This window comes from Colius striatus, chromosome 20 (genome assembly GCF_028858725.1).
Source record: "Colius striatus isolate bColStr4 chromosome 20, bColStr4.1.hap1, whole genome shotgun sequence".
Lineage (NCBI taxonomy): Eukaryota > Metazoa > Chordata > Aves > Coliiformes > Coliidae > Colius > Colius striatus.
The window spans coordinates 2,616,659-2,644,304 of NC_084778.1; the positions used below are offsets into that span (position 1 = coordinate 2,616,659).

Below are 27,646 nucleotides of genomic sequence, written 5' to 3' on the forward strand. Positions count from 1 at the left end.
GGCAGGCTCTGGGCTGTCTCTGTCAGGGTGCTAAGAAGGAATTAGCCCACATGCAAGGGGTTCTGAGTGGATGGAACCTCTAAATGAAAACAAACCACTTGCAATGGGGCTGATCCAGTCTATCACACACACACTGTCACACTCACTAACACAGTCACATGCACTCCATCACACAGTCACACACACTCTTATCACACACTATCACACACAGTCACAATATCACGCACACTCCTGCTGTCACACACACTCTGTCACATACAGTATCAAGCACACTGTCACTGTCACACAGGCTCTGTCACAGCCCATCCTGCTCTGTTCCACAAGCTCTGTCAGCCCCCATCCCACTCTGTCACTGCCACACAGGCTCTGTCATAGCCCATCTCGTTCTGTCCCATAAGCTCTGTCACACACAGCCCATCCCACTCTGTCCCACAAACTCTGTCACCTCCCATCCTGCTCTGTCACCGCCACACAAGCTCTGTCACCCCCAGCCCATCCCGCTCTGTCCCACAAGCTCTGCCACACACAGCCTATCCTGCTCTGTCTGTGTCCCACAAGCTCTGTCACCTCTCATACTGCTCTGTCACAGCCCACCCCGCTCTGTCACGGCACATCCCGCTCTGTCACGGCCCATCCCGCTCTGTCACGGCACATCCCGCTCTGTCACGGCCCACCCCGCTCTGTCCCGGCCCACCCCGCTCTGTCACGGCCCATCCCGCTCTGTCCCGGCCCACCCCGCTCTGTCCCGGCCCACCCCGCTCTGTCACGGCCCATCCCGCTCTGTCCCGGCCCACCCCGCTCTGTCCCACACAGCCCACCCCGCTCTGTCACGGCACACCCCGCTCTGTCACGGCCCACCCCGCTCTGTCACGGCCCATCCCGCTCTGTCCCGGCCCACCCCGCTCTGTCACGGCCCATCCCGCTCTGTCCCGGCCCACCCCGCTCTGTCACGGCCCATCCCGCTCTGTCCCGGCCCATCCCGCTCTGTCACGGCACACCTCGCTCTGTCACGGCACACCTCGCTCTGTCCCGGCCCACCCCGCCCCGTCCCTGTCACCGTCCCGCGCCCCTCCCGCCTCGCCACGCGCCGCCTCACGCGCCGCCTGTCGCGCGCCCCCCGCGCGGCCCCGCCCCGAGGCCCCCACCGGCCGCGCACGCGCAGTGCCTCACGCCGCCGCGGGCCGGGAAGCGACGGCCCCTGAGCCACGGCCGGGAGCGAGACGGCGCCGCGACCGGGATCGGGATCAGGATCGGGACCGGGACCAGGGTGAGATGCAGAGCGGCGCCGGGGCCGGGCTGAGCCTCCTCCCAGCGGCGCGGCGGACTCGGGCCGTCCGTGAGGGGCCTCCCTCGGGGCCGGTAGCGACGCGCGGCCGTCGCGAGCCCGGCCGGACTCCGCTTGGGCCGTTTCAGCCCGTTCGGGGTGGCCAAGCCGGGAATCGGGTCATCCCCTGCGGGTTTGGGGCCGGAGGACGCGGTTCCCCTCGCACCAGGCCCCAGCCCCTCCTTGGCACCCGCCGGAGTGGATCGGTGCCGCCCGGGCAGAGCCCTGCGAGCCCAGGGCTGGCCTGGGAGAGGGGCTTCGCCGCGGTAAGCGTGTGCTGGAAGCCAGGAGGCGGCTGGCTTGGCAGTGGTGAGTATATCGGTGCTGCTGAGAGCTTCTAGGGACGGTTCAATGCCCCAACAGGCACCTGTCCGCGGTCAGGCTGGACCCAGGCCACCAGCCACCCTTGGCAGGGCTTTGCTCTTCCTGGCGACCAAAGAGGAGGACAAGAACCAGGGGGAGAGCCTTTCTGGTGCTAGTCGAAGCTTTTGAGAAGCTGGAGGAATCCTCCAGATCGTGCTGGGTTTGCACTCCCACGGGTAAATGGTCTTCTCACAAATCAATAACCCATTTCAGTGCCCAGGACGACCTTGGGGCGAGTGGGTGAAGTGTGAGTCTGGTGTGATCCTGTGTTCAGGTGTACCTGCCCTCTCGCTGTCTTGTCTTCCTTGCTCATTCATGCCTGAAATAAACCCTCTGCCCAGCTGACAGTCAAACACTTTGCTCCAGATGCAGTCTTTATTTTCTCCTCAGAAGAGAAGTCTCTTGAAGCTTGGATGGAAGGAGTCTAGGTTTGGAGCAGTCAGGTTGTATTTCTTCAGTTCTTTTGGCTGTCAGCTCAGCTACCTCGTGTCATGAAGGCTGGCAGAAAGTAGGGCTGTGTGGAAAGCAAATCAATCTGTGTGGATGTGGTTATTACTACAACCTTCTCTTTGCTGCCTTGCTCTGTTCTTACCTGTGGGTTGCTGCTCGCTCTGTGCTGCTGGGTGCTTCGTGGATGGAAGGATGTGTTTAGCTACAAGTTACCTGGAAAGAGCTTCAAGCTCTGTTGCATTGCTTTGTTCAGGGCTTGGATTGCTCTGGGTAGGTGGTTTGGGGTCAGGGTGGCACAGGGCCCCTGTAATGCTGCTCCAGGGTCATGGCTTATGACAACCCCGCTGCCTCCTGGACCTAATCCATCTGTAATCCTTTCCCATGGGCTCTTTGTAGCCCTCCCAGTCAAATCTCTCGTAGTGTTAGTGGCACTTAACAAATCCCTCCTGGGCACCCTCTGTTCTGAACAACCTGCTGTCAAAAGTCTCTTGTTTTACCAACCTAGTGATTATTGATTTTAACCCAGCCCAGCTCAAGGGTCCCTGGGGGCTCTTTCTTTTCCAGGTATCAGCATTTCAACTTGTATCAACACTGGCAATTTCAGTTCAGAAACTTAGAAGGAGACTTGGCATTTTTAGAAATCATTTCAGCCCTGTGAATTTTAAGATCTTGCATTTAAAATGAACTAAAACCCTGCTTTCTGGAAGTAGAACAGGCCTGAGAATTAAACACAGCTTTCAAATGTCTTCCCACCCACCCCTCCCCAGCTTTCTCACCACTGTTTGCTGGAGCTTGAGGAGCAGGGAGTGAATCTGCAGGGAAACACAACTGAAGTGCACCCAATTGTTTTTCCTGGCCAAATCCTATATTAAAGCCATGTGGTAAAGGTTTCAGAGGTTGTGCTGGGGTGTAAAGATCTGAGCAACAAAAAATCCCAAATCAAGATCTGAGCCTACAAATTAACTGTGAAGGGTAGAGCAGCTGGATGGACTATTTAGACTTGCACTTGAAGTAGGCAGGGCTCTGTTTTCATTTGAATTCTGTTTTCATTGAATTTTAAGGTGATTTTTAAGGTAACTTTAGATTCACCTTAAGGTGGCCCACAGGAGCCAGGATTGTTGGCTGAATAAACAGCTCTTAGGGGCTGCTCTGACTTTCAGCTTTTCCAAGCATTTTTAAAGTTCAAGGTGAAGTGTTGTAGTCCATGGGATTTTAGCAAAGACATGTAGCTGCTCTCTCAGGGCTGGCAATCTTCCCAGGACAGAGCCAGCATAAAGGAACTGGTGCAGCTGAAATGCAGCTGCTTGTATCCAAAACACAAGGCTGGTGAAGAGGGACATGTAAGCCACCCCAGGCCAGCACAGCTCTGGAGCTGCTCACCTCAAACCCTCTCTGCCTTGGTTTAACATAAGAATGTTGGGGGTTGGAAGGGCCCTGCAGAGCTCATCCAGCCCAAGCCCTAAAGCAGGTCCCCCTCGATCAGGGGGCACAGGAACGTGTCTGGGTGGGTTTGGAAACCTCCCAAGAAGGAGCCTCCACACCCTCCCTGGGCAGGTTGTAGGCTGAGGACAGTACAAGCAGCTCTGGCGTTGAATTTCTGAGCTTTTAGTATTTGTGAACAGCTGAATTCATGGAGACAGTGTAAAAGAACAGCAGCTTCAGGTTTTTCCTTTCTCTTGTTTGCCTTAACTTAGGGACTCGTGTAATTTTGGCTTGCTGAAGCTCTCCCACATTCCTCACTTCCCAATCCATGCAAACAGCTGCTGGTTTCAGCAGCCAGAGCTGGCAGGAGGCTGAGAAACGCCCTTTGCTCCTCCTTCAGACCAGCAGTCCCAGCACAGGAAATATTTTCCCATCCTGCTGGGGAAGTGAGTGTGGGAGCACACGCCGCTCACGTGCAGCCCGCCCCGGTGCCTTTCATTGCCTCTGGAAGCTGGTCAGTGCGTGTGGTCCAGGGTTCAAAGCATCACAGCCATCCTAGGGGGTGAGCAATAGGCTTTTGTTCTCCACCAGCATCCCAGTGAGTGCAGGGTGGTACATGAAGGAGGCAGCTTTCCTGCTGGGAAACACTCTTTTGGGGTTTATTTTCTCTCTTCTTGCTGCTGTGTTTTGGAAAGGAGGGAAAAGGAATCTCTGGCTCTCTCCAGACAGCCTCCTTCAGCTCTGCTGCTCTGCATGTGGTTATAGGATGGGCAGATGGATATTTGGTAACAACAACTTTGGGGGAAAATGGTGTCGGTTCTCTCTTTAGGGTTCAAAAGCACCTGATGCAGGTGGGTAGGACAGAAACCCCTACAGCCCTGCTTTGGCTCACACTGATCCAAGCCAAGCATGGACATACTGGTGATCCCCAAGGAGGTGTGTTGCTGTGAAACTTGCCAGGATAGGAACAAGCAGTGGCAGGGGTCAGGTTTGATAACAACTGTCAGTGGTGCAGTAGGGGAGGATTAATTACAGCAGATAGCAGTTGCAGGGACCAGGGTCTTTGGTTGGTGATGTGAAGCGATTTGTCACCAGCTCCAGTTGAGCTGGGGGTGTCCTGTAAAAATCTCAGAGCTGCTCATAAACTCGTTTACAATGAATTCCTGCAGAAGGTGTTGCTTTCCTCTTATAAATACAGACATGTAGGCGTGTCTGTTCTTTGCTCTCTCTGTTTGAATTTCTTACTTTAAGCCAGCAAAGCCCCAGGAGCGTGATGGATGGGACGCTGCACGGAGCGTGGGATCTTCCCTCATCGGCAGGGATGGCATTCACCACACAGATGGCATCCTCTGGTGCATGCCACCCACTGCTGCTCTACCTCTTGGGAAAGCTGAACTTTCTGCAGTGGATGGGAAAGAAGCTCACAGCTCCCTGCTGACTGCTGGGAGTTAAGCAAACAGTCAATGATGCCAGACCTTAGGAGGGAGAAGGCGACTTTGTTTTCAAACATGATGAGTTTCGCTCATTCACAGTCATACCCACCTGCTCACCAGCACCAAGGGATGTGGCTGGCTCTCAGGCACCAAGGCATGCATGTCCAGATGGTCTTAGACAGGATTCCTTGCAGACAAGGAATGCTAAATGTCAGACCTCTGTGGTCTCTTGGCAACAACGTGACTGATGGCTTTGAGTCTGTTTTTTTACATCCCTTGGGGACTAAGAATAATGGTGATAGTTTGTCTCTGAGTTGTCAGGATTTACTCACTACCCTCTGTGTCGTTACCTGGATATCTCAAGGCTCCTACTTCATTCTATGTTCTTCTACAAATAATCTCTTAATGACTTGAGTCTCTGGCTTGAGTCTTTGTTGATTCAAGTGGTCTGTTGTTTTGAGTTGTTCCTTGTTTTCCAACCTGAGAAGCTGCAGCTGAGTGTTCTGTGGTCTTGTGGACCACTATGCCCAGCATAGGCTGTTTGTGACACCCTGTGTTATCTCTATCTCTGGTGCTTTCATGCTCCTTCCTATCCATTCTTGGTTCAGATCATGTTCAACATACACATCACTGTGACTTGCAGACTGTGTGTACAGGATTGTCTTCTGGCTTTGTTTGCACATATAACACTGCACAGAAGGATCTGGGAGACTGATCCTGCATCAAAACTGGGGGGTCAGAAGTGAGAATGGAGCTCATGTTATACCCTTGAAGCTCAGATGAGTGACAAGAGTTTGGGAACTCCTTGTGTGACCAAGTCCTGAATGCTCATATCAAGGTGCTCAAAGCAGAATGCTGCCCACTGAGTGCAGGTGGAGAGGTGTGTAGAGTGGCCACTTGCCTTGGCACCCTTTTGGCTGGTGAGTATTGAACTCAGGTCAGATCTGGTGCCTAATGCAGAGGAGCAGCAGCTCTGCAGCAACTGGTGTCTGGTGCTGCAAACCACAGGAAGCAGAGTCTCACCTAAGAGTTTTTGCTCTAAATTAGGAAGAAGAGTTGTAGCATTGGCAGGGAGTGGGTGGTGGTCTCTCATTTAGCAGAGGTTTTTGAGGCCAATCCACTCCTCTGTGGTCTCTTAAATACACAGTGAGCATCTTCTGCAGAAGGCTGAGCTTGTTTCTCTCTCTGTGGTATGAATGCAGAGTGGGGTAGATTTGGGGGTTTATTCTCAGCTCCCTGTGCTCTTTTTGTTTCTTGCTGCAGGTTCCCCAGAAGAACATGCTGTAAGGCCAGTCAGCACAGCTGCTGCTTCCAGTCCTGGCGTGCCCAGACCTCAGGGAGGAAGATGGCAACAGCTCAGGGAGCAGGAAGCAGTTCAGCCGGGCCATCCGGACTCTCTGCTTCTACCCCGGGGCACGGCAGCAACTCTGCAGCAGTGGCTGTGTGGGAATGGCAGGATGAATTTGGCAGGTGGAGGCCGTACCCAGGGAATGTCTGCAGCTACATTGAGCAGGTTTTTCAGGCCTCTCAGCAGAAGGGCCGGCGCTCAGGGTCAGGGCTGCCCAGCAGCATCCCCTTGGGTCACGCGGATCCTGCCTTGGCCCCTTATGTCATCGACATTCCCAGCTTGATGCAGTTCCGGCAGGACACAGGTAAGGGATTCCCTGCTCTTGCTGGGGGTTTGGTGAAGCTGCTTTTGTGCTTGGAGATAAGTGGGGCCTCATTCAGTGTAGGAGAGAGGCTACCAAGATGCTGAGGGGACTGGAACATCTCTGTGAGAAGGAAAGGCTGCAGGACCTGGGGCTGTTCAGCCTGGAGAGGAGAAGGCTGAGGGGGGACCTCATTAATGCTTACAAGTATTTAAAAGATGGATGTCAAGACGATGGGGCAACTCTGTAGTGTCCAGTGGCAGGACAAGGAGTGATGTACAAAAGCTGGAACACAAAAAGTTCCACTTAAACATATGGAAAAGCTGTTATACTGTGTGGGTGAGGGAACCCTGGCCCAGGCTGCCCAGGGAGGGTGTGGAGGTTCCAAAACCTCCCTTCTTGGGAGGTTTCCAAACCCACCTGGACACATTCCTGTGCCCCCTGATCAAGGGGCACTTGTTCTAGCAGGGGTTTGGGCTGGATGAGCTCTGCAGGGCCCTTCCAACCCCCACCATTCTGAGCCCTACAAAGCTCTGCTGTCTGCTGCCCAGCAGATTAACACATGAGAAAACCAGTGTTGGCTGGTGTACATCTGTGGGGCTTGGCTGCAGGCAGGAGACAGTGAGCTCTTAAGGAGCCTCATCCCAGGTTTCCTCTGGAGCTCAGAGCTTGTGAACCCACAGAGCTGGAAATTTTCTTCATGCCCCCCACTCACATCCATTCCAGACCATTGGCAATAAAGAGGCCTTATGAGGGTTCAGACCCTCCCGTTGGAATCCCTTGTTCCCTCTGCAACTGGAGTGGCAGCTGCTTTCCTTTGGCACACTGCCCTGCCCAAGCTGCTTTGTCAAAGCCTGTGGAACACCGTGCTGTTGCAGAAGAAGATTCCCCACAACTGTGCTACACAAGGCTGGCTTGATTCCTCCCAGGGAGGAAGGGCAGGCTGGGTTTAATAGAAGGATTGAAACCCAATTTTCATTCTCATTTCTCTTGGGATCACAGAAGCTAAGACCTCAAAATGTACTGAGGTGGATTCCTACCCTCTTTTTGCTCCAGATGTGCTGAGCAGCTGTAGCTTAGGAGAGGGGGTGGGGATGGAATGCATGTTCTTCATCTCTGGAAAATCCTGGGAGATCCCACATTACACACCCTGAATGAGTGGCTGTTTGGAAGATCAGTTTCCCCTTTGCCAACATCTCTCCCATCAGCCCAGGAAGCAGTCAGACATTGCCCCAAGCTTTAGAGAGGAGCAGTGGGCTGGTTTCTTGCCAACTGAAGCAATAAGTGAGCAATATTTTGAACCAACTGCACACTGGGCAATTCCTGCAGGAAAGGGAAGTGGTTGGAGCAAATGCATATGGTCAGCACAGCTGCATCCGTGTCTTTATCCTGACTTGGTGACCTTAGGATTTGTTTTTCTGGTGATGGCCTGGGTGAGGAGCTTGCTTAGCTGGATGTCCTGGCAGATCTGCTCAGCATGGCCTGTTTGAGCACCTGGAAGCTCTGCTGAGGCTGTGGCTTTGAGCAATACTGCCCAGACCAGCAGAGCTGGCACCAGCGGCTGTTGCTTGTGTTCTTCGTGCCTAACTTGGGAAGGAACTTTCCAGCCTCTTGCCCTTTCAGCCAGTGTTCCAACAATGTGGGCAGCAGCCCTGACATGTCCCCTGCCAGGAAAAGGCTCAGTTTGGTAAGGGAGAGCAGAGTGCCTCTGGGAGGGTGGAAGATGTGGCCTGGTGTGAATGGGACATCCTTCTCCATGAGTGCGGCTCGCTTCACAAAGGTCTTGGATCTCTTTAGACCCCTGGGAAAGTTCTCAAAACACCAAGTGAGTGTTGTCCATCACAGCATGGTTTGGAATTGGTCATCTTTGCATTGTCCAAGACAATTTTGGAAATGATGTTGGCTGGTATGGTCACATCTTTCCTTGGATGACATCAGGGGTTGAGTGGTTAATGAGGAAAAGGCTGATTCCACTTTCTGGCTCTCCTGCAGTGTCTCCCACTGATTTGGAGTGATGCTGATCAGAGTGGCCAGGTCTGTGAGCCTCCCTCCATAAGTACCTGTGTGGTCTGCAACGTGACTCTTGGAAACACTCTCATCTTCCCTTTCAGTGGCCCAGTTCTAGGCAAAGCTTTTTCTCTCTGCAGGGCTCTGCCTTAAACATGAACCTTTCTGAGCAAGCAGCCAGCTGACCTTTGTGATATGCTGGAGAAAAGAAGCTCTGCAGGAAACATCCCTATGACCAAAAAAGTCTTTAAACAGGGCAAAAAATAGACTGTTGTATTCTGCTCATTAGCTATTAGACAGACAAATAGGCTCTTCAAAGGAAGCCAGGGAGAATAACAGGAAGCCAGAGTTAATGGGACCAGCATCCCCACCGACAGGGAATGACAGCTGTGCAGGGGGATCTCACGGGCAGGATTAGCCACGGGCTTCAGCTGCTGGGCCAGGCAGATTAGCTGGAAGTGAATGCAAAAGAGCAGCAGGAGTTGTTCCCTCACCACAGCTGTTCGCCCACCCTGGAGGGGAATGCCAGCTTCCCTGCCAGCTTGGGGGAAGGGGGATGGTTTCCAAATGCATGGCTTTGGTCTTGCTGTTGCCACCTAAAAGCTCTCTCCCTGCTGCTCTTTTGGGGGTATTAAAAACAGAGGTTGCTTGCAAGCTCCTCAAGTCCTCTCTGTGCTGCTTTTAGCTTCAGACCTGCCAATGGAGCAGGGATAGGCTTGCTCAGCTCTGAGATGTGTCCTGCTGGGTTTTCTGACACCTTGTTTTATCCATGGTAGCCCCCTTTCTCCTGAAAGCAGGTTCTCCCCACTCCTAGAGGTACAGACACTGGTTTTACCTCTGGTCCTGGAGCCTGGGGTCATAACTCTCATGACCTCTTAGGAAGCATTATTTTTTCCCTCCCAGTGCTCTTCTCTGAACTCCTCCTGTGTCATAAGGACTCACTACACCCCTGTTCCCCACACTTGCCTGCATCCCCAGCCCTGCTTGCCCTGCTTTGCTCATTCTCAGTGCAGAGTGTTACTGAGGATTTTCCCAACAGCAGCAGTTTTGGCTCTGCTGCAAGAACCTGTTTTTGCAGAGGCTGCAGAGCTTCTGTCCTGTTGGGTGCTCACCTCCCTCTCATGAGGCTTTTTTCTTTTCTAAAGAGAGCAATAAACTAACCAGGAGTGAAGCCACTCCAGAGGGCCAGGCCTTGCCAGAGTAATGTGTCTGCTTTCATTTTCCTTTGTCTGAACAGCTGCTCTCTCCAGTTCCCAAGTTACTTTGTTTTCTCCCCCCTGGCCTTGCTGTATCTCCCAGCAGTCAAGAGCTTGGAGAAGCCGCCCCTATCCCCTCTCCAAACTCCTTGGTTTTGACCTTGTGAGACTTCACTCACTCTCCCAAGAGCAAAATTGCCCAGATCCTTGTGCAGCAAAGTGGATGTTTAGTCCTTTAAGGACTCCTGCAAAGCACTTCCCAAGGTTTCCTGTCTCTATAGCTACTCTGTTGTCAGGGCTGTGGGAGTTGGGTTTTTTTAAGCCAGATCTGTGCATCATCTTTTTCATTTAACATGGGGGAGGCATCTGTGATGGCTGTGCCTTTGTGCTCGGGTGTGTCTGTGTCTGCATCCTTTCTTGTTCCCTCCTTTCCCACCCTTCCTCCCAGCAGCTCTTGAACCCATTGCCAGCCTGTGATCAGATTTGGCAGAGGGACAGGGATCTGGTGTTTCCCTGAGCTTCAGGAGCAAACGCAGCCTTGTCAGGAGGAGAAAGTCTATTAGTGCCCCTGGTGAGAGAGAGGTGAGGAGGGCCAGCCTGATCTGTGCAGAAACAAGCCCCTGAGACAACATCCCCCTGCTCCCAACGTGGTTTTGTTCACATTCCCCCCTCTGCTCACGCAGGGACCATGCGGGCTGTGCGCAGGCACCTCTTCCCCGGGGACTCTGCGGCCGGGCAGGGCGTCGTCTGGGAGTGGCAGAACGACGAGGGCGGCTGGTCTCCCTACGAGATGAACGTCTGTGTGTTCCTGGAACAAGCCCAGGCCACAAACCACCAGCGAGTAGATCTCGGACCTTTGGGTTACAACTATGAAATTGACTTTGTGGCTCAAACCCAGACCAACAAGACCACCAAGTTCCGCCGCGGCGTTCAGAGACGTTTGGACGCGCCGTACCCAGTGACGGCCTCCCCGACAGCCCTGCACACGGGGCTGGCCTGTTCTTGCCAGCAGTGCTGGTTAAGCAGTGGCACTGGGCCCATCACCACACGCTACCGTCACTCCATGATCAACTTCCCCAACTCTTCTGCCAGCCATCAGGTTCCCGGCAGGACGGCGTCTGGCAGTTCCTCCGGCTTCGTGCCCTATAACAAAGCGACTTTGACTGGAGCGAGGTCGACACCCAGACTCAATGCACAGAGCACGTGGGCTTTGCCTCAAGCAGGAGGCCCCAGCACAGGATTGCCTGCATCTAATGGAGTCAGGTACAGACCTTCATTCACCTTTAAATACTGTGATGGGTGTCCAAGAGACCTGCTGTGCTCAGGTCTTTGCTGTGCCAGAGGACTTTACAAGGGTCTAGAAGGACAGAGAGGTTTGTGCCTTTGCATCCAATACAGTGGATGAAAAGGCTCCTTTTCTGCTTTCCCTTTCTCCCACTTGAAGTACAGTCCCTCTTTAGGGACTGCAGTCCCTTTAGACCCTTTTGAGTCCCTGAAGCACTGGAGGCTGAGATTCTGCAGGTGTGAGAAAATTAATAGTGGCTGGTGGTATTTCAGGTTCCTCTGAAAAGCAGCTTTGAGGGGCAGTGAGTGAATGAAAAGGGGACTTGTGAACACCCTTCTTTAATTCTAAATATGCAGTAAACAGAGTGGAAAACTGCTGTGTGTTCAGAGCTCTGCCTCTTCAAGGAGGGACCACAGGACTCCTGTGTGTGGCTGAGGGCTGGTGACTTCTCTGGGGCAAAATCAAGAAGTCTGTGTTGGGCACTTTTAAGGTGAACAAGCAGGAAAAAAACCCAACTGTAAGGCACAGATTTGATTAAAGGTTTTAAAAATCCTTTTTAAAGATGTTTAGAAAACCAAATCAGGAATTTAACTTCCCCTTCCTTTGAATACCTTGAGCCATGTGGATCTCTGTCTGAAATCAGGGGGGTGCCACTGGCAATTACAGTGGTGCCCAAGGTCATTCCTCAGACTGAACATTGATGCAGAGCAAGATGCCACTGGATGATCACAGAAGAGGTTCATTTTGCACATGATGAGGTACTGGGGGACTTTGCTGGTGCAGTGTTGGGAGACAAAGAAGCACAAACAAGACTAAATGCTTTAAAATCCAGCCCAGCCTTACCTTGGTTGAGAGTTTTGCTGTGTCCTTTTCACTTCATCTTTCTTCAGTGACCCTCTCCTGGCTGGGTGCTCAGGCAGGCTCTGGCTCTCAGCAGGGACCTAGTTCCTTTGAAGGAAGGGCTGGCAGTTGTTGCAATGCTTGCTGAATTCTTGAGCTGTCACCCTCCCCCCAGGCAGTCCAGCTTATATGGATGGGTCACCTGTGCTGATTGCTGATCCCTTTTCACTGTGGCTCTTTTCTGACAGGGCTGAAACCAGTGTGCATCTCTCAGCAGAGGATTTGAGCTCCCATCAGTGAGCAGCTGGAGCTGAGGAGGGCTGTGTTTGTTACCACTGTGGCAGGGAGGGCTTCAATTCTTTTTTCAGGCCTTTTGGCTCTTGCCAGCTACAATGAAAAGCAGTTTCATGGTCTGACAGCTCCTTGGGCTGCTGGGCCAAGCCACAGTTGGTTGCAGCCCATGGGTTGGAGTGGGGCTTTTGGGGCTGGGGGAGGTCAGTGTTACCTTTACAAAGTGTTAACTCTTCCCTCCACATTGTAGGATGGCCTTAGTGAAGCCTGGACACCCAAACCAAACCCAATCACCACTAAATGGCTTTTGGGGTCTTAACTCCTTCTGTGAGCCAGCCTTTGCTACAGAGATCTTTGTGGCCTGTCTGTGATAATGTGCACTGAGTATCTGCCAGCATTAAAGCAAGCAAGGGCTGTGTGCCTGCTCCCTCTGTCAATGGCTGGAAGGGTACAGCACAATATACATATTTCACCATAAATAACCCAGGTGCTGAACCCACTGTGTGAGCACCTGAGAAACTAAAGGGGAACTTGCTAGGGCTGATTTACCTGTCCAAGCTACCCTGGGTAAACCAAAGATAAGCCATCTAGAAGGGTGTTGAAAGCACATTCTGCTAATTGCATGAGGCACAGGGGGGGAGTTGAGCTTTGGTTTGAATCTCATTTGTATTTTAAGCAAGACAGAGGATCTTGAGATGTTTTCCTTAGTGTCATCTGAGGACTTTCCCTCTTCAGGGTCATCTGAGTGAAATGACTTCACACCTCCTGCTCTTTCTCACGGTCTTCTGGTGCTTTCTTTGCATCTGGGGATATTTTATGGCATCTTAAGCATCCCCAGTACTTCTCAGTTCCAGTCACCTTTGAACAGGGCTGAAAACTGGACCTCAGTACTCCCTACAGGAGCCCCCAGTAAGGCTCTGTCTGTCTCCTGAAGAAGTTTCCCCTCTCACAGAGCTGCTGGGCTCTGTGTGGGGCTGCCAGGCCCAGAACCTCAGTGTCATTTGCAAAGTGACTCTCAGGGTGAGAAGATCAACAACAAAGAAGCAAAAGCCTCTCACTCCTCCCCACCCTGCCCTGGTGGGATGAGGAGCAGAACTAAAACCAAGTAACACTTGTGGACTGAGGCAAGAGCAGCTTAATAATTGAAAACAAAACCAGAATCATATTGTTAATGGAAATGAAGATAACAAGAGGGTGAAACCCCAAAAAAGACAAGTTACACACAGTGAAGTTGATCATCACCTTCTGACTGATGCTCAGCCAGTCCCTGAGCAGTGATCTGCCCCTCCTGACCAGTGGAATGGGATATTCCAGTGTCCACTTTGGGTCAGCTCTCCTGCCTGTGTCCCCTCCCACCTTGTCCCTCACCAGCCTTCTTGCTGGCAGGGTATGAGAACTAAAAACTCCTCATTCTAAATGAAAACACAGCCCTGTAGCAGCTACTAGGAGGAAAATGAAGTGTCTTGAGCTGAAAGCAGAACAGCCAGCAGTGAAGGTGCTGCTGGTGCTTGCCTGGCCACAGGGCTTGTCAGGGAGGTGCTTTTGCAGGCAGTATATTAGGAGCTGTCTCTCATGAACACAAAGGCAACTGGAGAGATCCTGCTGGTGGTTTTCACTGTGGCAGCCTCAGTTTTCCATGCCCTGCTGCAGGAGCACACGTGGATGATGGATCCAGCCTATGTGCTGAGCCTGGAGGGAGGCAGAAGCAGGGGAGCTCACCCAAAAGAACCCCAGAGAAGGGGAGAACAAAGATGTGTCTTGGTGGCTCTTCACAGATGATGGATGATGTCTGGACCTCCAGGGCTTTGGGATTAGTTCTGCCTGGGGGGCTCTCCTCCCTCCCTGCCAGACAGACAAGTGCATGCAGGGGGACAATCTCTGTCTGCCAGCACCGTGCTGGATGTGAAACGGACTTTTCCCCTGTGAGCCCCGTGCTGGGCTTGAGTGGGAAATGCCAGTGGATGTGTGTAATTGCTCCTGGCTGGGGTTCCAGCCTCAGCCTCCTGAAACCCATGTGCCAGCAGAAAAGACTTGAATTTCTGTGAATTAGGAGAAACCTGAGTAGCAAACTCTAACAATGTGTTTCATTTAATTCCTAAGCCCAGAACATTCCTGGGTTATTTTATCCCCTGGGTTCCCCATCTTCCCCCCTCAGCTGGGCTGGGGGTGAGTTCCCCTTCCCTCACAGTCTCCTCCCCATCACTGAACAGTGTGGCCTTTGTGGTGGTGAAGATGAAGCACTAATTATCCTGCATTAATTATCCTGCCAAGGGTTTGTGTCTGCATCCAGCACGCTGCATTGCTCATTCCTCTGAGCTGGGATGTGCCTGTCCTGTGCTGGCCCACACAGAGGCTGAAGGGAAGGGAGCAGCAGGCCACAGTGGATCCTCTGCTGGCCAATAAAGCTTGGGTTGTGTTCACCCTGCAGCCTCTGGCTCCAAAGCAGCCCTGGCAAGTGACTTGCTTTTACAGAACTGCTTATCTTCACATAGCTTGCAGGATGAGCTGCAACTGGCAAAAGGGCTCCAAAGCTATTAGGAAGACACTGACAGGCAGTGCAGTTGTGTACACCCAGTTTCACAGAATCATTTGGGTTGTTAAAGCCCCTGAAGCTGCTGCAGCCCCAGCCCTCCCCTCACCCTGCCCAGCCCAGCACTGACCCACAGCCCTCAGCACCTCAGCTCCAGGGCTTTGGGATCCCTCCAGGGCTGGGCACTCCCCCAGCTCCCTGGGCAGCCTGGCACAGGGGCTGACAAAGGAGAAACTCCTTCTCCCCTGGTGCAACTTGAGGCCATTTCCTCTGCCTGGGCACCAGCTGCATTTAACTCTATTCACCACTTTAATTTTTCATCCCCACTTACATTTTCTTCAGGAAACTCAGCTAAAAATGGCAGCACTGAAGCAAAACCTCCCTTCTGCAGGGCTGAGAAAGAGGTGTAGTTCATCCTGGAAAGCTGCCTAACTCCCTGTGTGGCTGTGACAGTTATTTCTACTAGGCAGGCAGGAATATCCCCCAGTGCAGGCTGTGAGGAGCATGGGCATGCCTGAGCTTTTGTGGCACTGGCACTGGTTAAATCTATTTGCTGCTTGCTGTGGGGCTGGCAGGTTTGTGCTGGTGGAAGAGTGGAGCTCAGGCACTTCAAAATGCAGGTTTAGTTTCCTCACCCTCTCCAGAGGGTCAAAGTCACTGGAAAACCCAGAGAGGAGTGCCAGGGATTAAAAAGAGATGCTAATATCCTTGGCTGTGCTCCTGATGGATTGAATACATGTGGGCAAGTTATTTGGCTTCTTGGTGCATTAGTTTCCTCCTGTGTATTAAAGCCAGTGAATGAATCTCAGCCAGCACTGAAGTCTGCAGCTGGAGTGTGCCACAACAAGCCTTGTGTCCCTGCCTCAGCCCCAGGAGCTGGATCTGTGACACAGGACTCAGCTCTCTGGGCTCCTTCCCACCCCAGTGGGGAAAGCATCCATCCCTGGGACAAGAGCTACCCCATTCCTGCACTGTCCTGGCTGCTTTACAGAGACAGGCACTCCCAAAACACAGTGAGGAGTTCCCTGCCTGGAATAGGTGCAAGTAACACTGCAGGAAGCAATCTTCTGGGGATATATTGTGTGCCCCAGCCAGGCCAGTTCTCACTCTGGCTCTGCTGGGCACTGGTCTAGCTTGTGCCTACAAATAAAGCCAGCAGCTCAGGGAGGATTTGGGGGAGGATGCTTCCAGTAATGTGGTGTTCCTGAGAAGGGTCTGGTGCTGTACCCTCAAATCTCCTGTAAGGAACAACCCAAAGTCAGTGCTTTGTAGGGTCAGGAGGTGAAACTGAGGGACCAGAACCTGGGCAGGGCCTTTGCCTTTCTCTCTTCTCCTTTGCATTGTTCAGCTGTGTCCCAGGATCAGAGTAGGGAGTTGGCAACCACCAACAGGCCCCAGCAAGGGGAAGGGATGGGTCAGGCCCAGCATCCAGCCAGGAGACAGAAACAGCTGCCTACAACATAGGTCAGAGCTCTGCATGGGAGATAAGGAGCACTGCTAGAACACAGAATCACTTTGGTTGGAAAAAACCTTTGAGATCATCAAATCCAACCACTCACCTCACACAGCTACCACTAAACCATGTCCCTCAACACCTCATCTCCACTCTGGTAAGGACTGGGCTCAAACTGCTGGGCCAGTGGGAAAAAGGTGTGTGGCTGGAGGTCCCAGATGGGGCTCCTCTGAGCAATAATCCCTCTTAATGCATGCAGGGCCTTGCCAAGGAGCAGTGCATTGCCAGGTTGTCTGTGTCAGTGATTAAACTGTGCTGTTGAACTTGTCCTTGGGTTTCTTTTCCCTTCTCTCTCCAGTGCCCCAAACCTTCCAGTCAAGATGTCCAAACCCAGCAAGGTGAACCAAGCCCTGGCAGGTAAGGATCCTTCTGTGCTTTCCTTGCTCTCTTCCTCCTCTCCCTAGAGTTACCTGAGCAAGTGTTTTACCTTTCCATGGCACACACTCTCCTCCCTTGTGTTTTAGGAAGAGTCTGAAATGTCTCTGGCATTTAGGGGTTTAGGCCCAAAGACAAACCTGGGGGCAAATGGGATGGTCAGACCTTGGTAACTTTCTCATCAGTGCTGGTCCTGAGGCTCTCCAAGTGAGTGGGTTTGTTTGAGGGTTGGATGTTCATCTTCCCTGGGTACAAGCAAGTGGCAGAGCAGGGAGAGCACACAGATGAAGCTCAGTGCTACTTGCTTCTTTGAAGTCAAAAGGAAAGAGCACTGTGAGATGGGCTGTGGGTTTGAATGTGATAGTTCTCTTTTCAGTATGGTTTTATTCCTAAAGCTCAGGTGGTCTGTAGCTTAAAACATGACTGTGATGCCTTGTCTTGGGGAAAAGAGGGGACAGACATTGAGTCAGACATTGTCTCCTGAGGCAGCAGAACACAGGTTTGCTTGTTACCATCCAAACCTGTGACTGTGACACTAAATATAGCTGAGGAGTGTGTCAGGGAGGGATGAAAGTGCCAGTTCTCAGTGCTCCTTTTCAGAGCAGCTTTCTCTGTTAAAGATGAAATGGTATTGCCTTGAAAATGCCAACTTGTGCTTGCAGCTTTCAGTGGCAGTGTTGCCAAGCCCCAGCACAGGGGTGTTTGCTCTGTTTTGACTCCAGTGCCAGACCCCAGGGCCCTGCTGTGCTGGTGAGGGGAGGTGGGTGTCCTGCAGATGTCTCCTCCCTGCTGACACCAACACTGCACTCGAAATGCTATTGCATTGTGGGAACCCAGGGGTAGAGGAGTGGAAAAGACCTGCTAGATGGTATTTTCTGGCTTTCTTACCCATTTCAGACACTGCAGAAAGCTGTTAACCCTGCCCTTCCTCTGCCTCTTGTCCATGCATGCTCTGTTGAGGTTATTAGCTCCTAGGGCACCAAGCTTTGCTCCTGAGCAAGTGGAAACTTACATTCATCCTCTTAAAGAAACCACTTGGCACCTTATTCCAGGAGAGAGGATGATGTTTGGTTTCTTTTCAAGTGTCAAGATTTTACCCTGCCTAAAAATGATGCCCAGGGTTGCTGTTTGCAGGCATACAGTGCAGCACCATCACAAAAGCCATGCCTTGCATGTCTCTGTAGCCAAAGGAGCACTGCATAGGGACCAATACTGGGTGTCCTCTGCCAGCATCCAGCCCATCTGTCTCCCCACCAGCATCTCTGCCTTTGTGGAAATGAGGTGTAAAGCCAAGTGGGTGAGCTGAGCAGAACTCCCTTTGCTTATAAAAGCTCTGAATGTGCTTATTAACACTGACAGTGTCATTAGCTACTTAATCAGATAGGTAAATACAGCAAAGAACCAAAGAGCCCTGGTGAATCCAGGCTGTGTTCAAGTTACCTGTGGTCTCCTCTGCCACCTGCAAGTCATCCCCCTGTTCATTTGTAGGAGGTGAATCCACAGGGTCTATTGGTGCCACATGTGGATGTAAAAGGCTGCAGGAGAGCTCAGGACAATAAGCCATTTACCACCCTTTAACAAAGTAACGTGGAAAGGTCAAGCCTGTCACGGATTTCTCTGTTCTTGGAGGCTGGGGGTGCAAAAAGAGGGAGTAATTCTTCATGTTAACAATCCTGAGCTCTCCAGGAGGCAGCTAGCAAGAGGCAGGCTGAGTTGGAGGGCAGTGCAGAGCTGCATGGGCTGGGATGGGGCTGGGCAGCTCTGAAGCAGCTCCCCAGAAGCAGTGTCTCCAGAGGCATGTTTGTGTAGGACAGGGATTGGCACTGTGCTGCCTTTGGCTGAGTGTGAGAGACCTCAGAGCAGAAAAATCTGAATATCAGCCAGCTCTTAAAACCACACAGAAGCAGAGGGAGGATCTGGACAAGTCCATTAGCAGGCAAAACAAAGAGAAATCCCTGGGAACACCTGTTGGTGAAAAGGCCAGATTGCATCACAGCATTAATTGCCTGGGGCTGCAGGGACACCTCCCTCCCCTCCTCTCCCCTCTCTGCTCTGTGTCTACAGCCTCATCTGGGAAGTGATATTTTGTTCATATTTAAAACCCAGCAGCTGGTGTTTGAGTTGTTTGTTATTCAGGTTATCCTCTGCCACACAGGCTGTTGCTCTGGCCCTCGCTGCACAGCTGCTTCCTGCAGCATCAGTGGTGGAAAGGAGGGGACCCAAGGGCTCTGTGATGACCTGGGGAGAGGACAGTCTCAGGTGGGAACTGAAGAAGGTTTTATCCTGGGAAGCATAGCCAGAAGTCTTGCAACCTTTGGTCTCCATCCACAGTTGTCTCTTTGGCTCTGCTCTGATGCAGGAGAAGCTCCCTGAATGTTAAGGGTGACCTGGAGCAATGCTGCAGGTCCCTTGGATGTAGAAAGAACTTCTGGGAGTGAACAGATGTGGGATCCTGTGGGTCTGAAGGAACAGCTGGGTTTCCTTTGTGTGCTGGGTGCCTGAGGGAGTTGAGTGAGGGACTTGTCATGCTGTCAACCCCACCTCTTCTAAAAGCACTCCTTGGGACCCCAGAAATCATGAACCTGGCTTGAAAACCTGGGTTTTGTACACAAAACAATAACTGCTTTGCTTTCTGCTGCCTTAATGCTTGAAGGTACCTGTGGAATCTTGTCTCAAGCTTTTTCTTTCCCCTCTGAGTGTTGGACTGCTGTGGGGAAATACCAGAACAGAGGTCTGAGCAAACTATTGAGGTGTCCAAGAATCATCTGGCCTAATCTGGGAGTCTAAGTGGTGTGCCTGGGGGCTGGAGGGTGGGCTGGGCAGCCATATAAGGTCCTTCTTATACCATGTTAAAGCTGAAGGATGGAAATGAGCTTTTTCTTACATTAAACCACGTTTTTATCTCATTCACATGATTCCTAGAGCTGAGGCATTTGGGAACAGACACACCATGATCGTTGTGCTGGTAGATAGAACCATACCACTGAGCAGTGCTTTTCCAAGGTCTCATGTTATCTGAAGGTAAACTCTGGCCTTTCTCTTCTACCTGCTTAAATCCAGGGCTGGAACCAAAGGCACAGCAGTCTGAGGGCTCTGCCAATCCAGAGCAGCAGCCAGAGCTGGTGACCAAAGGGGCAAATCTGAGGGCATGTGAGTCAACACTCATTACCTGATGTAAGGGTGCTACATGATGTAAGAGTGTTACATGATGCAAGAGTGTTTTTCCCATGCCCAGCTCTGTACAGGGTGTTACAAAAGTTCCTTATTGACACAGCAGGCTCAGAAAAGCCAGTGGATGTTGTCACAGCTCCAGTGAGGGTCATTTTACCCCAGGCTGTCAGTAGCATTGTACTTCTGTGTTTGCAGCTCATCCAAATGAAAGAGAGAAAGCTCCTGGAAGAAATGGTAGTTTTCTTTCTGATGATTCACGATGCTGACAGGCAGTTTTGGATGTGTTATTCCAGCTAGGAGAGGGGCTGTGTTAGAAGGTAACTCAGCTGAGCTTCTGTGGCTCATGTTCTTCATGATGTGACTTTACTGAAGGCATCATTTTGCCCTCTGACACCGAGGCTGAAGTCAGTTGTTGAACCTCTGCTTCTGCCACGTGATTTAAAGACATACAAATGAGCTCTGCATGTCAGTTGAGCCAGGGTGGCACTGATCCCTTCAGAAGCAAGCAGCAATTGTAACATTTGCCTATCAGTCAGCTGTGTGGGGGTGGTGATAATCCCTGGTAGTCTTTGGGCTTGCATTTCAAATGTCACTCTGCAGTCAGTGCTTTTGCATTGCTTGGAAGCAGCTTTTTGGGTGACAACTTTTGCCATTTCCTTTTCTGCACCAGCTCTGGGGAGCTGCATTTTGCAGGGTCAGGCTGTGTGAGGTGATCTCCCCCAGCTGTTTGGGAGGGGAATGTCCAGCATCTTACCTGTTTCTCAAGAACATTGTTCCTCTGGGCTCTCCAGTCAGTGTGGGTTGGTTCTGCTCTTCTGGGAATGCCTCCACCTGTCCTGGAAGCTGCTGCAAGGGAAGGGCATCTGCCTGGTGTACATGCAGGTGGCAGCTTTGGTGCTGTTCCTGGGCTTCAGGTGTTCAGTCCATCCAAAAAAAACCCAGGTAGCCTTTGTTGTGGGAACATTGAAGCCCTTCCTTAAGGCTCTCTGGGAGCAGGGAAGGGCTGCTGGCCCAGAGCAGGGTTGAGAGCACACAGTGGTCTTGCAGTCCTGAGTTCAAGACTTAAAGTGATTTTGATTGTGACATTTCTGGATCTGATGTCAGTTAGAGGCCTGGTGCTGATGTCAGGGGGGAACAGCCCAGTGCTGGCAGTGAGCTGAGAGCTCCTGACACACTGACACAGCATTCCTGTGCTTTGGAGATCCTCCTCAGGCCATGCAGCCCCCTCAGGTCAAGGTCAGCAGTGCTGAGAGTGATCCCCAGCTGCCTGGTTTGCTGTCAGCAGGTTCCCTTTGGAAGCACATGGTTTCACCCTGCACTGGGCAGCCTGGGCCTCTGCCCAAGGTCTGTGCCTGACCCTGGGGCTCCATGACTTCATCCCTTTGTGCAACCCCTTCTGTCTGTCTGGTGCTCCTCAGGTGAAAGAGGCTTTAGTGAAAATACCCAGCTTCATGTCTGAAGAAAGGACTCAGCAGGCTCTGGGATATTTCTTGGGCTTTACACAAAGGAGGCACCACAGTTGGTTGGCACAGGGGAGGTTGGGGGAGGCTTTGCTCAGGGGATTTTTGCTCACAAGGGGCAGGTGCTTGACTGGTTGTGTATCTGAGGCAGAAATCAGCCTTAGCACTTGCACACAAAGCTGGCTGCTGCTTCTTCCCATTATAACTCCACTTTCAGTCACATGTGGGCAAGGGGCCTCTTTTCCATCCTGAACAAAAGTGCTCTTACCTCTTCCTTCCCTCACACAGCTGAAGAAGATCCTCAGCTTTGGCTGTGAGTCCCAGTCCCAGGGTGCTGGGCAAAGCTCCCCATGGTGTCAGGATGTGTGTTTGCATGCACTGCCAGAGGTGACTTCTGGGGACGTGCTGGTGTTCAGGCTGTCTCCATCCATTGGCCTCTTTGCTTTAGTTCTGGTGATGGCTGTGGCAGGTGGGAAGGGCACTTTTTGGGAGAGCAAGGCAGGTGTTGCCTTGACTGTAAAGCTTAAGAGCAGTGTGCTGCCTTTGTGGCTTGTAACCAGCCTGTTTCACTGGCAAACATCGTATTAGATGAGCATCATCAGTCCTGCAGCTCTCTGGGGGCCACTTCCACCTTCAGGGAATGGCTGTCCTTTTTAATGATTCATTAGCTTTAACAAGCCCCATCCCATGAGTACAGCTGCCTGGGATGGGGGAGGGTGAGACCTGCTTGGAGAAACCCTCGAGGACAGTTTTGCTGTGCTCTGGGGATCCGTTTGCTGCTCGCAAATGTCGCTTTAGCTGAGCAGCACCTTCAGGGCTCACAGGTGATGCCCCCTCATCCTTCAGGGCTGCTTCCAGGGCCCTGGTGAGCAGGAGGACGTTGCCTCAATGCCTGAGGAGCCAAGAGGGTGATGGCTGAGCCTTGTGCCCCTGTTTCCCTGCTTTAGTTTGCTGCCTGAGCTCCTGTCTCTGGGAGCCTCGGAGCCCGTCCCTGTGCCCCATCGCCTCTCCATGGTTGATGTCCTTTGAATCAAAGGCTTGGGCTTTGCTTTATGTTATCCTTTTATTTTCTTGGAAAGGTTGGGGGTTTCTTTTTGGTTTAATGAATGTGTTTCCCCGTTGTTCCCTCCCTGCATGTTGCTCTCACACCCACTGTAGGCATGACGGCTATTCTGATGTCAGCCGCCGGACTCCCCGTGCACCTCACCTGTGTGCCTCCAGCTGCCAGCACCCATAAAGCCACTAAAACCCACCTCTCACTTAAGGAGGGGAGGAAAGTGTCCAAGAAAGGTAGTTCCTGCTCAAACTCTTGATATTTGCTTCCATCTCCTTATCTCTCTGCACTTGTTCTGCCTCTCTCTTTTTCCTCTTGTCTTTCTCTTCCACCCTCTTGGCTCTTGTGATGTGACTGATGATGTTCATCTCACCAAGGGGAGGAGCAGGACACGTCTGCTCTGGCCTGCACACTCTCTGACAGGCTGTAAAGGAAGATGATAAAGTAAACCCAGTTCTGGGGTAGCTCCAAGGGTCATAAAAGCTGGAGCAGCTCAGTTCTCTGTGCATCCTGCAGCCTCTCCCACGGTCCTGCTTCACCTTGGGAAGTCTTGAGCATCCACATCCCTTTTCTGGCTCAGTGGTGAGACAAGTCTGGGAGCTGAGAGGCCATCAGGGAACTCCTTTAATCCCTACATGCTCTCAGAAGGTTTGCTGGTGAGACACATTTGTCACAGCTGAGTCACTGGATGAGGAGGATCCTTCCAGACAGGCAGGTCCGTGAGTCATACAGGGCTTTCAAGGTCAAATTGCAGAGGATTTGTTCTCTCCACCTCTGTCTGGGGTGAAAAGGGGATTGGAGCCTCTCTTAGGTGAATATAACCTGGCAAGGGGACTGAGCCACCCACCTCCAGCCTAGAGTCTTTGTTTCTCCTCTTCAGATCTCACTGGCAGCCCATCCTGCACCCTTGCAGAGCTGGTGACCTCCCTCTTTAGAGCCTGGGTCCCATCCCTGTGTGGCAGCCCTGGGGCTCTGGGGGTAGGGATGAATCCAGCCTAGTGTAGCTGTAAAAGTTGGGTGTCCTGGGATGGTTTAACCACCACCAAACCTGAGGAGTTTCCCCTTTCAGATAAGCAAAGGAGAGACCAGAGGTGTGTGGGGTTGTTCAATATGGAGGTGCTGGTGTTTAAGAAAGAGGGAAGAGCCCTGAGCTGGAGGGGAAGAGGCACCTGGCTGGCTGGGGAATTTTAGGGCCAGTTTCTCTCTCCTTGGAGTCGTTGCTTGATGGAGAAGTCAGGTCCAACCCCATCTAAAGGAGGCAGGAAAGGTGGCAGAAGGAAAGCAGGAATGAAACGCAGAGGGAGGTATCTTGTGCCAAACTCCTGGGATGAGGAGAGGCAAATGGCTGGGAGGAGGGAGAGAGCAAATGTGGAGTAGGATGTGTGAGAAAGGAGGGGGCAGCAGGAGCCAAGGAAAATGGGAAGTGAAGAGCTGAGCTGTGGTGGCAGAGGCGCTGGGTGATGAGGGTAACAGGGCTCCTGGTGCTTCACTCCCCAGGGACAAGGGCTGGGAGGTGGGCACAACCTGGAAACAGTGTCCAAGGGAGCTACTGAGAGGCCAAGCTCTGCCACACAGGCTCTGCCACACAGGCTTTGCCTTGCCCTTGTTGCTGGAGGAACCTGAAAACCAGAGGGAGAGGGCCTGGCATTGGCATTGGTCACTGCTGCTGCTTAATGCCATGAGCTGAGCTGCATTTAGGGCAAGATGTGCCTGAGGCACACAGCGCTGCTCCTCTGCACTGCAGCTGCCTGCTGCCTTCTCCTTTGCAGGACTGTGGGGTCCTGAAAAGCATCCATCACCCGAGAGGGTGATGTCACCAGGAGGGTGCCACTTCTGAGCAGCACAGGGCATGGAGCAGGGCAGGAGAGGGATGGGAGCAGCACACACCGTGTTAGGAGTCACAGGGGAGCAGAGGGGTGGCTGTAGCCCTGCTGGGTGTCACACACCCTGTCAGCAACATCAGCTTGGGCAAAGGCTGGGTGTGCTGGGGCAGGGCTGGCAGTGGGGATCGCCAGAGTCAGCGCCCTGCCAGCTCACCGATGCCATCTGCTGGGCCAGCACACCCCTGAGAGGCAGAGAAGGGACAGGGGCTGGAATGAACACCAAGCAGCTCCTTCTCCCATCTGGCACCACAGGACAGGCTCTGGGTAGGTGAGGGGAGGAATCTCAGCTGCCTCTGCTCCCCGTGTGTCCATCCCTCTGCAGCTGGATCTGCCAGTGCCTGTGGGCTGGGGGGACTGGGGAGCCCTGGGAGCTGGGGGACTGTCTGCTGAAGGACATGGGCTGCAGTAACAGGGCTGCTCTGTGTCAGCACCACAGTCTGAGCACTTGGTTGTCTTGCTCAAGTGCTGAAACTTACTCCTAACACTAAATCTCTTCTCACCTCCCTGACCCCTGGACATCCTGGGGGCTGAGGCTAGTGGGTGCAGCCTTTGCTAGTCCAAGGAAGAGAGGGCAGAGGTGATCAGAGGTGATCAGAGGTGGGTGACTCTCCATGGCAATAAATAGAAGTAACTTGTGTCTGGCCTCCACAGGGTATCAAAATAGAGTCTGCTGCTACCCAGATGGCTCCTTTGGGGATACAAGAGGGGGAATGTTACTGCTGCAAGCAGTTGGTTGCCAAGCAGAGATCAAAACACGTCTGTTCAGTGTTGCCTGTGGAAAGGCCACGATTCAGCAAGGGACTTGTTACCTGTGGGGAGGGAGGGGAAGCATTAACCCCCAACCCAGGGCTGTTCCTCTCTTTGTAAATGAAAGAATAGCAAACATTCCTTCCCATCCAGAGAAATCAGGAGCACAGATGAGGCCTCAGCAGGGCAGTGCAGAGGGGGAGCAGAACCTCCCTTGACCTGCTGCCCACACTCTTCTGGATGCCCCCCAGGATGCCTTTGGCCTTGCCCACGGGGCACGTTGCTGGCTCATGGTTAGTTTATTGTCAGCCAGGAAAGGGGAGGTTTCCCCTGAGCCAAGTGACAGGTCTCTCTTTTCCCTCCTGCCAGGAGAGGTCACTTGGGCAAAGGTTTCCTTTCCTTTCCTAGGCTGGTGGGAGAGCCTGGCAGCCTCAGTGATGGGCCTGCTGACGGTAGGGAGCTCATCTCCTCTCCCAGGGCTGGCTGCATGTGATGCTCACTCACTGCCTTAGGTCAAGCCTCACTGACAGCTCCCCCCAAAAACGGGGCTGGGAGTTGAGGTGACTGCTGATGCTTTTGGCAGCAACTTGCTCCCTGTGTTGTGTGATGTGTGTTGCTCAGTAATGCCTCTGAGGAGACCAGGCTGGGGGTGCTGGGCTGCCTGTGCCTCGGTGGATGGGGACCAGGGCCTGTACTGAGGAGAATGCAATGGCATTGGTGGTGTGTGCTGCAAACAGGGCACCTGTGAGAGAGCTCTTTGGTTTATATACCCTGTGACTTGCACTGTGTCTGCCTGAATGGGAGTATGTGCAAGCTGAAGAGAAAGGGAGGTTGAGATTGGAGCTGAGGCAGAGCTGTTTCCCTGAGAGGGGTGTGAGCCCCTGTGCCAGGCTGCCCAGGGAGCTGGGGCAGTGCCCAGCCCTGGAGGGATCCCAAAGCCCTGGAGCTGAGGTGCTGAGGGCTGTGGGTCAGTGCTGGGCTGGGCAGGGTGAGGGCAGGGCTGGGACTGCAGCAGCTCCAAGGGCTTTCCTACAGAATGGTTGTGTGATCCTAAAGGCCACTGTTCACGTGCAGGATGTGACACTCCTTCTGCTCTACTCAAAGTTGGGCCTGGAGCTTAGTGTATTGCTGGGTCTCTTTGTCAGGTGCCAGCTGGGGCAACATGGGAAGTGCCTTTTCCCCTTTGACAGCCCAAATGATGCAAGCTCTGCCCCACAGAGAGCAGTGGCCTGGGGGTGAGTGTGATCCCAGCTGCCCCTGCTGTGCACAGGCCAGTGGAAGCTGCCTGGTGTGGCTGGTGGGGATTCTCCCTTCCACAGCACTCACAGTCTTTGTGTGGCCATTTCTGAGCAGGATCCCTTGTAGGGAGCAGTTGGAACAGCCTCTTCTCCTCTCCAGCCCTAACCCTTCTCCTTGGCATCCTGGCCAGTGCCTTGCTTGTGTCCCTTCTCTCTGGCTGCCCCTGCATGTGCCCATCACACCTCACAGGCGGCTGATCTCTTCTCTCCTTGTGCAGCGACTCCAACCGAGCCCGAAGCTGTGGTGAAGAGGTACCTGGAAGAGCTGAAGGGTGCTGCTGTCGAGGAGGTGAGAGGCCAAGGGAAGTCACTGCCTTGCCCAGCACCTTCCCTGGGGTGCTGAGGAAACCAGGGACCATCCTCCCTTGGGCGTCCCATGTGGCAGATGCTGCTGCCTGCAGCGGCTCTGGTGATGCTGGATGGAAAGGCCTCAGCACTGCCTGAAGCCCACACGTGGTGATGGGTGACTGCTCCTTCGTCAGAGGGCTGTGGCAGGGAAAGCACAGGGAGAGCTGAACAGCTCAGCCTGGCTCCCTGATTCCCTCGGAGCTGGCTGCAGGGCCTGGGCTGGGAATTTGGCTTTGGGCTCCTCTCGCTGCTCTCAGAGGTCAAAGTCCCACAGATCAGTGTCCTGCCCCGGAGCTGAGCACAGAGCAGCGACACAGGCTGGGTTCCCACTCATCCCCTCTGACTGGTGCACTCCTGTGCTGTCAGGGAGGTGCTGAGTGGGGCAGCACCAGCCACGTCAGGGAACCTGTCACCTCACCCTCAGGCCTCCAGGGCAGGCAGTTGGAGGCAAATCATCCTGAACCCTCCCCTTGAGCAGGTGCTGGGTGGGTCAGTCATTAGGATCAGGCTGTGCTCACCCTCCACAGTGGGTTTTTGTCCTCTCTGCCTTGGCCTCTAGGACTGTGTCATCTGCATGGAGAAGCTGAGCTCGCCCTCGGGCTACGGCAGCGAAGGGCAGCAGGGCAGCGTGGGGCCCGAGCGGGTGGGTCGCCTGCGGCTGTGCCAACACCCCTTCCACACGCTCTGCGTGCTCACCATGTACTGCAGCGGCAACCAGGTACCCAGCTGCCCCTCCCCACGGCTCCCTGCGCCTGGGGCACTGGGCTCTGCAGCTCTGAGGCTTCTCTCTCCTCACAGGACGGGAGCTTGCAGTGCCCCACGTGTAAAACCATCTATGGAGAGAAAACTGGGAGTCAGCCCAAAGGGAAGATGGAGGTTTCCACTCTTCCCCAGTCCCTCCCTGGCCACAAGGACTGTGGCACCATCCAGATTGTCTATCACATCCGTAGAGGGATCCAGGTGAGTGCACAGCAGGAAAACTTCTTCCAAGTGCAGGGGAAGAGCTC

The 27,646-nt window shown here is 53.1% G+C and overlaps 1 protein-coding gene across 2 annotated transcripts in view; it reads left to right on the top strand.

Moving 5' to 3' along the window:
• The first annotated feature begins 1,176 nt into the window (after window positions 1-1,176).
• Window positions 1,177-27,646, top strand: part of DTX2 (deltex E3 ubiquitin ligase 2) — a 29,259-nt gene continuing 2,789 nt past the window's right edge. Inside the window, exons 1-8 of one of the 2 annotated variants that reach the window (XM_062012137.1) lie at window positions 1,177-1,267; window positions 6,256-6,644; window positions 10,528-11,107; window positions 16,602-16,660; window positions 22,468-22,599; window positions 26,510-26,580; window positions 27,199-27,357; window positions 27,438-27,599. In XM_062012137.1, the coding sequence (XP_061868121.1) occupies window positions 6,338-6,644; window positions 10,528-11,107; window positions 16,602-16,660; window positions 22,468-22,599; window positions 26,510-26,580; window positions 27,199-27,357; window positions 27,438-27,599 (1,470 nt within the window). In that variant the 5' untranslated portion in view covers window positions 1,177-1,267; window positions 6,256-6,337. The remainder of the gene's footprint in view (window positions 1,268-6,255; window positions 6,645-10,527; window positions 11,108-16,601; window positions 16,661-22,467; window positions 22,600-26,509; window positions 26,581-27,198; window positions 27,358-27,437; window positions 27,600-27,646) is intronic. The other variant, XM_062012138.1, reaches the window with a different exon arrangement.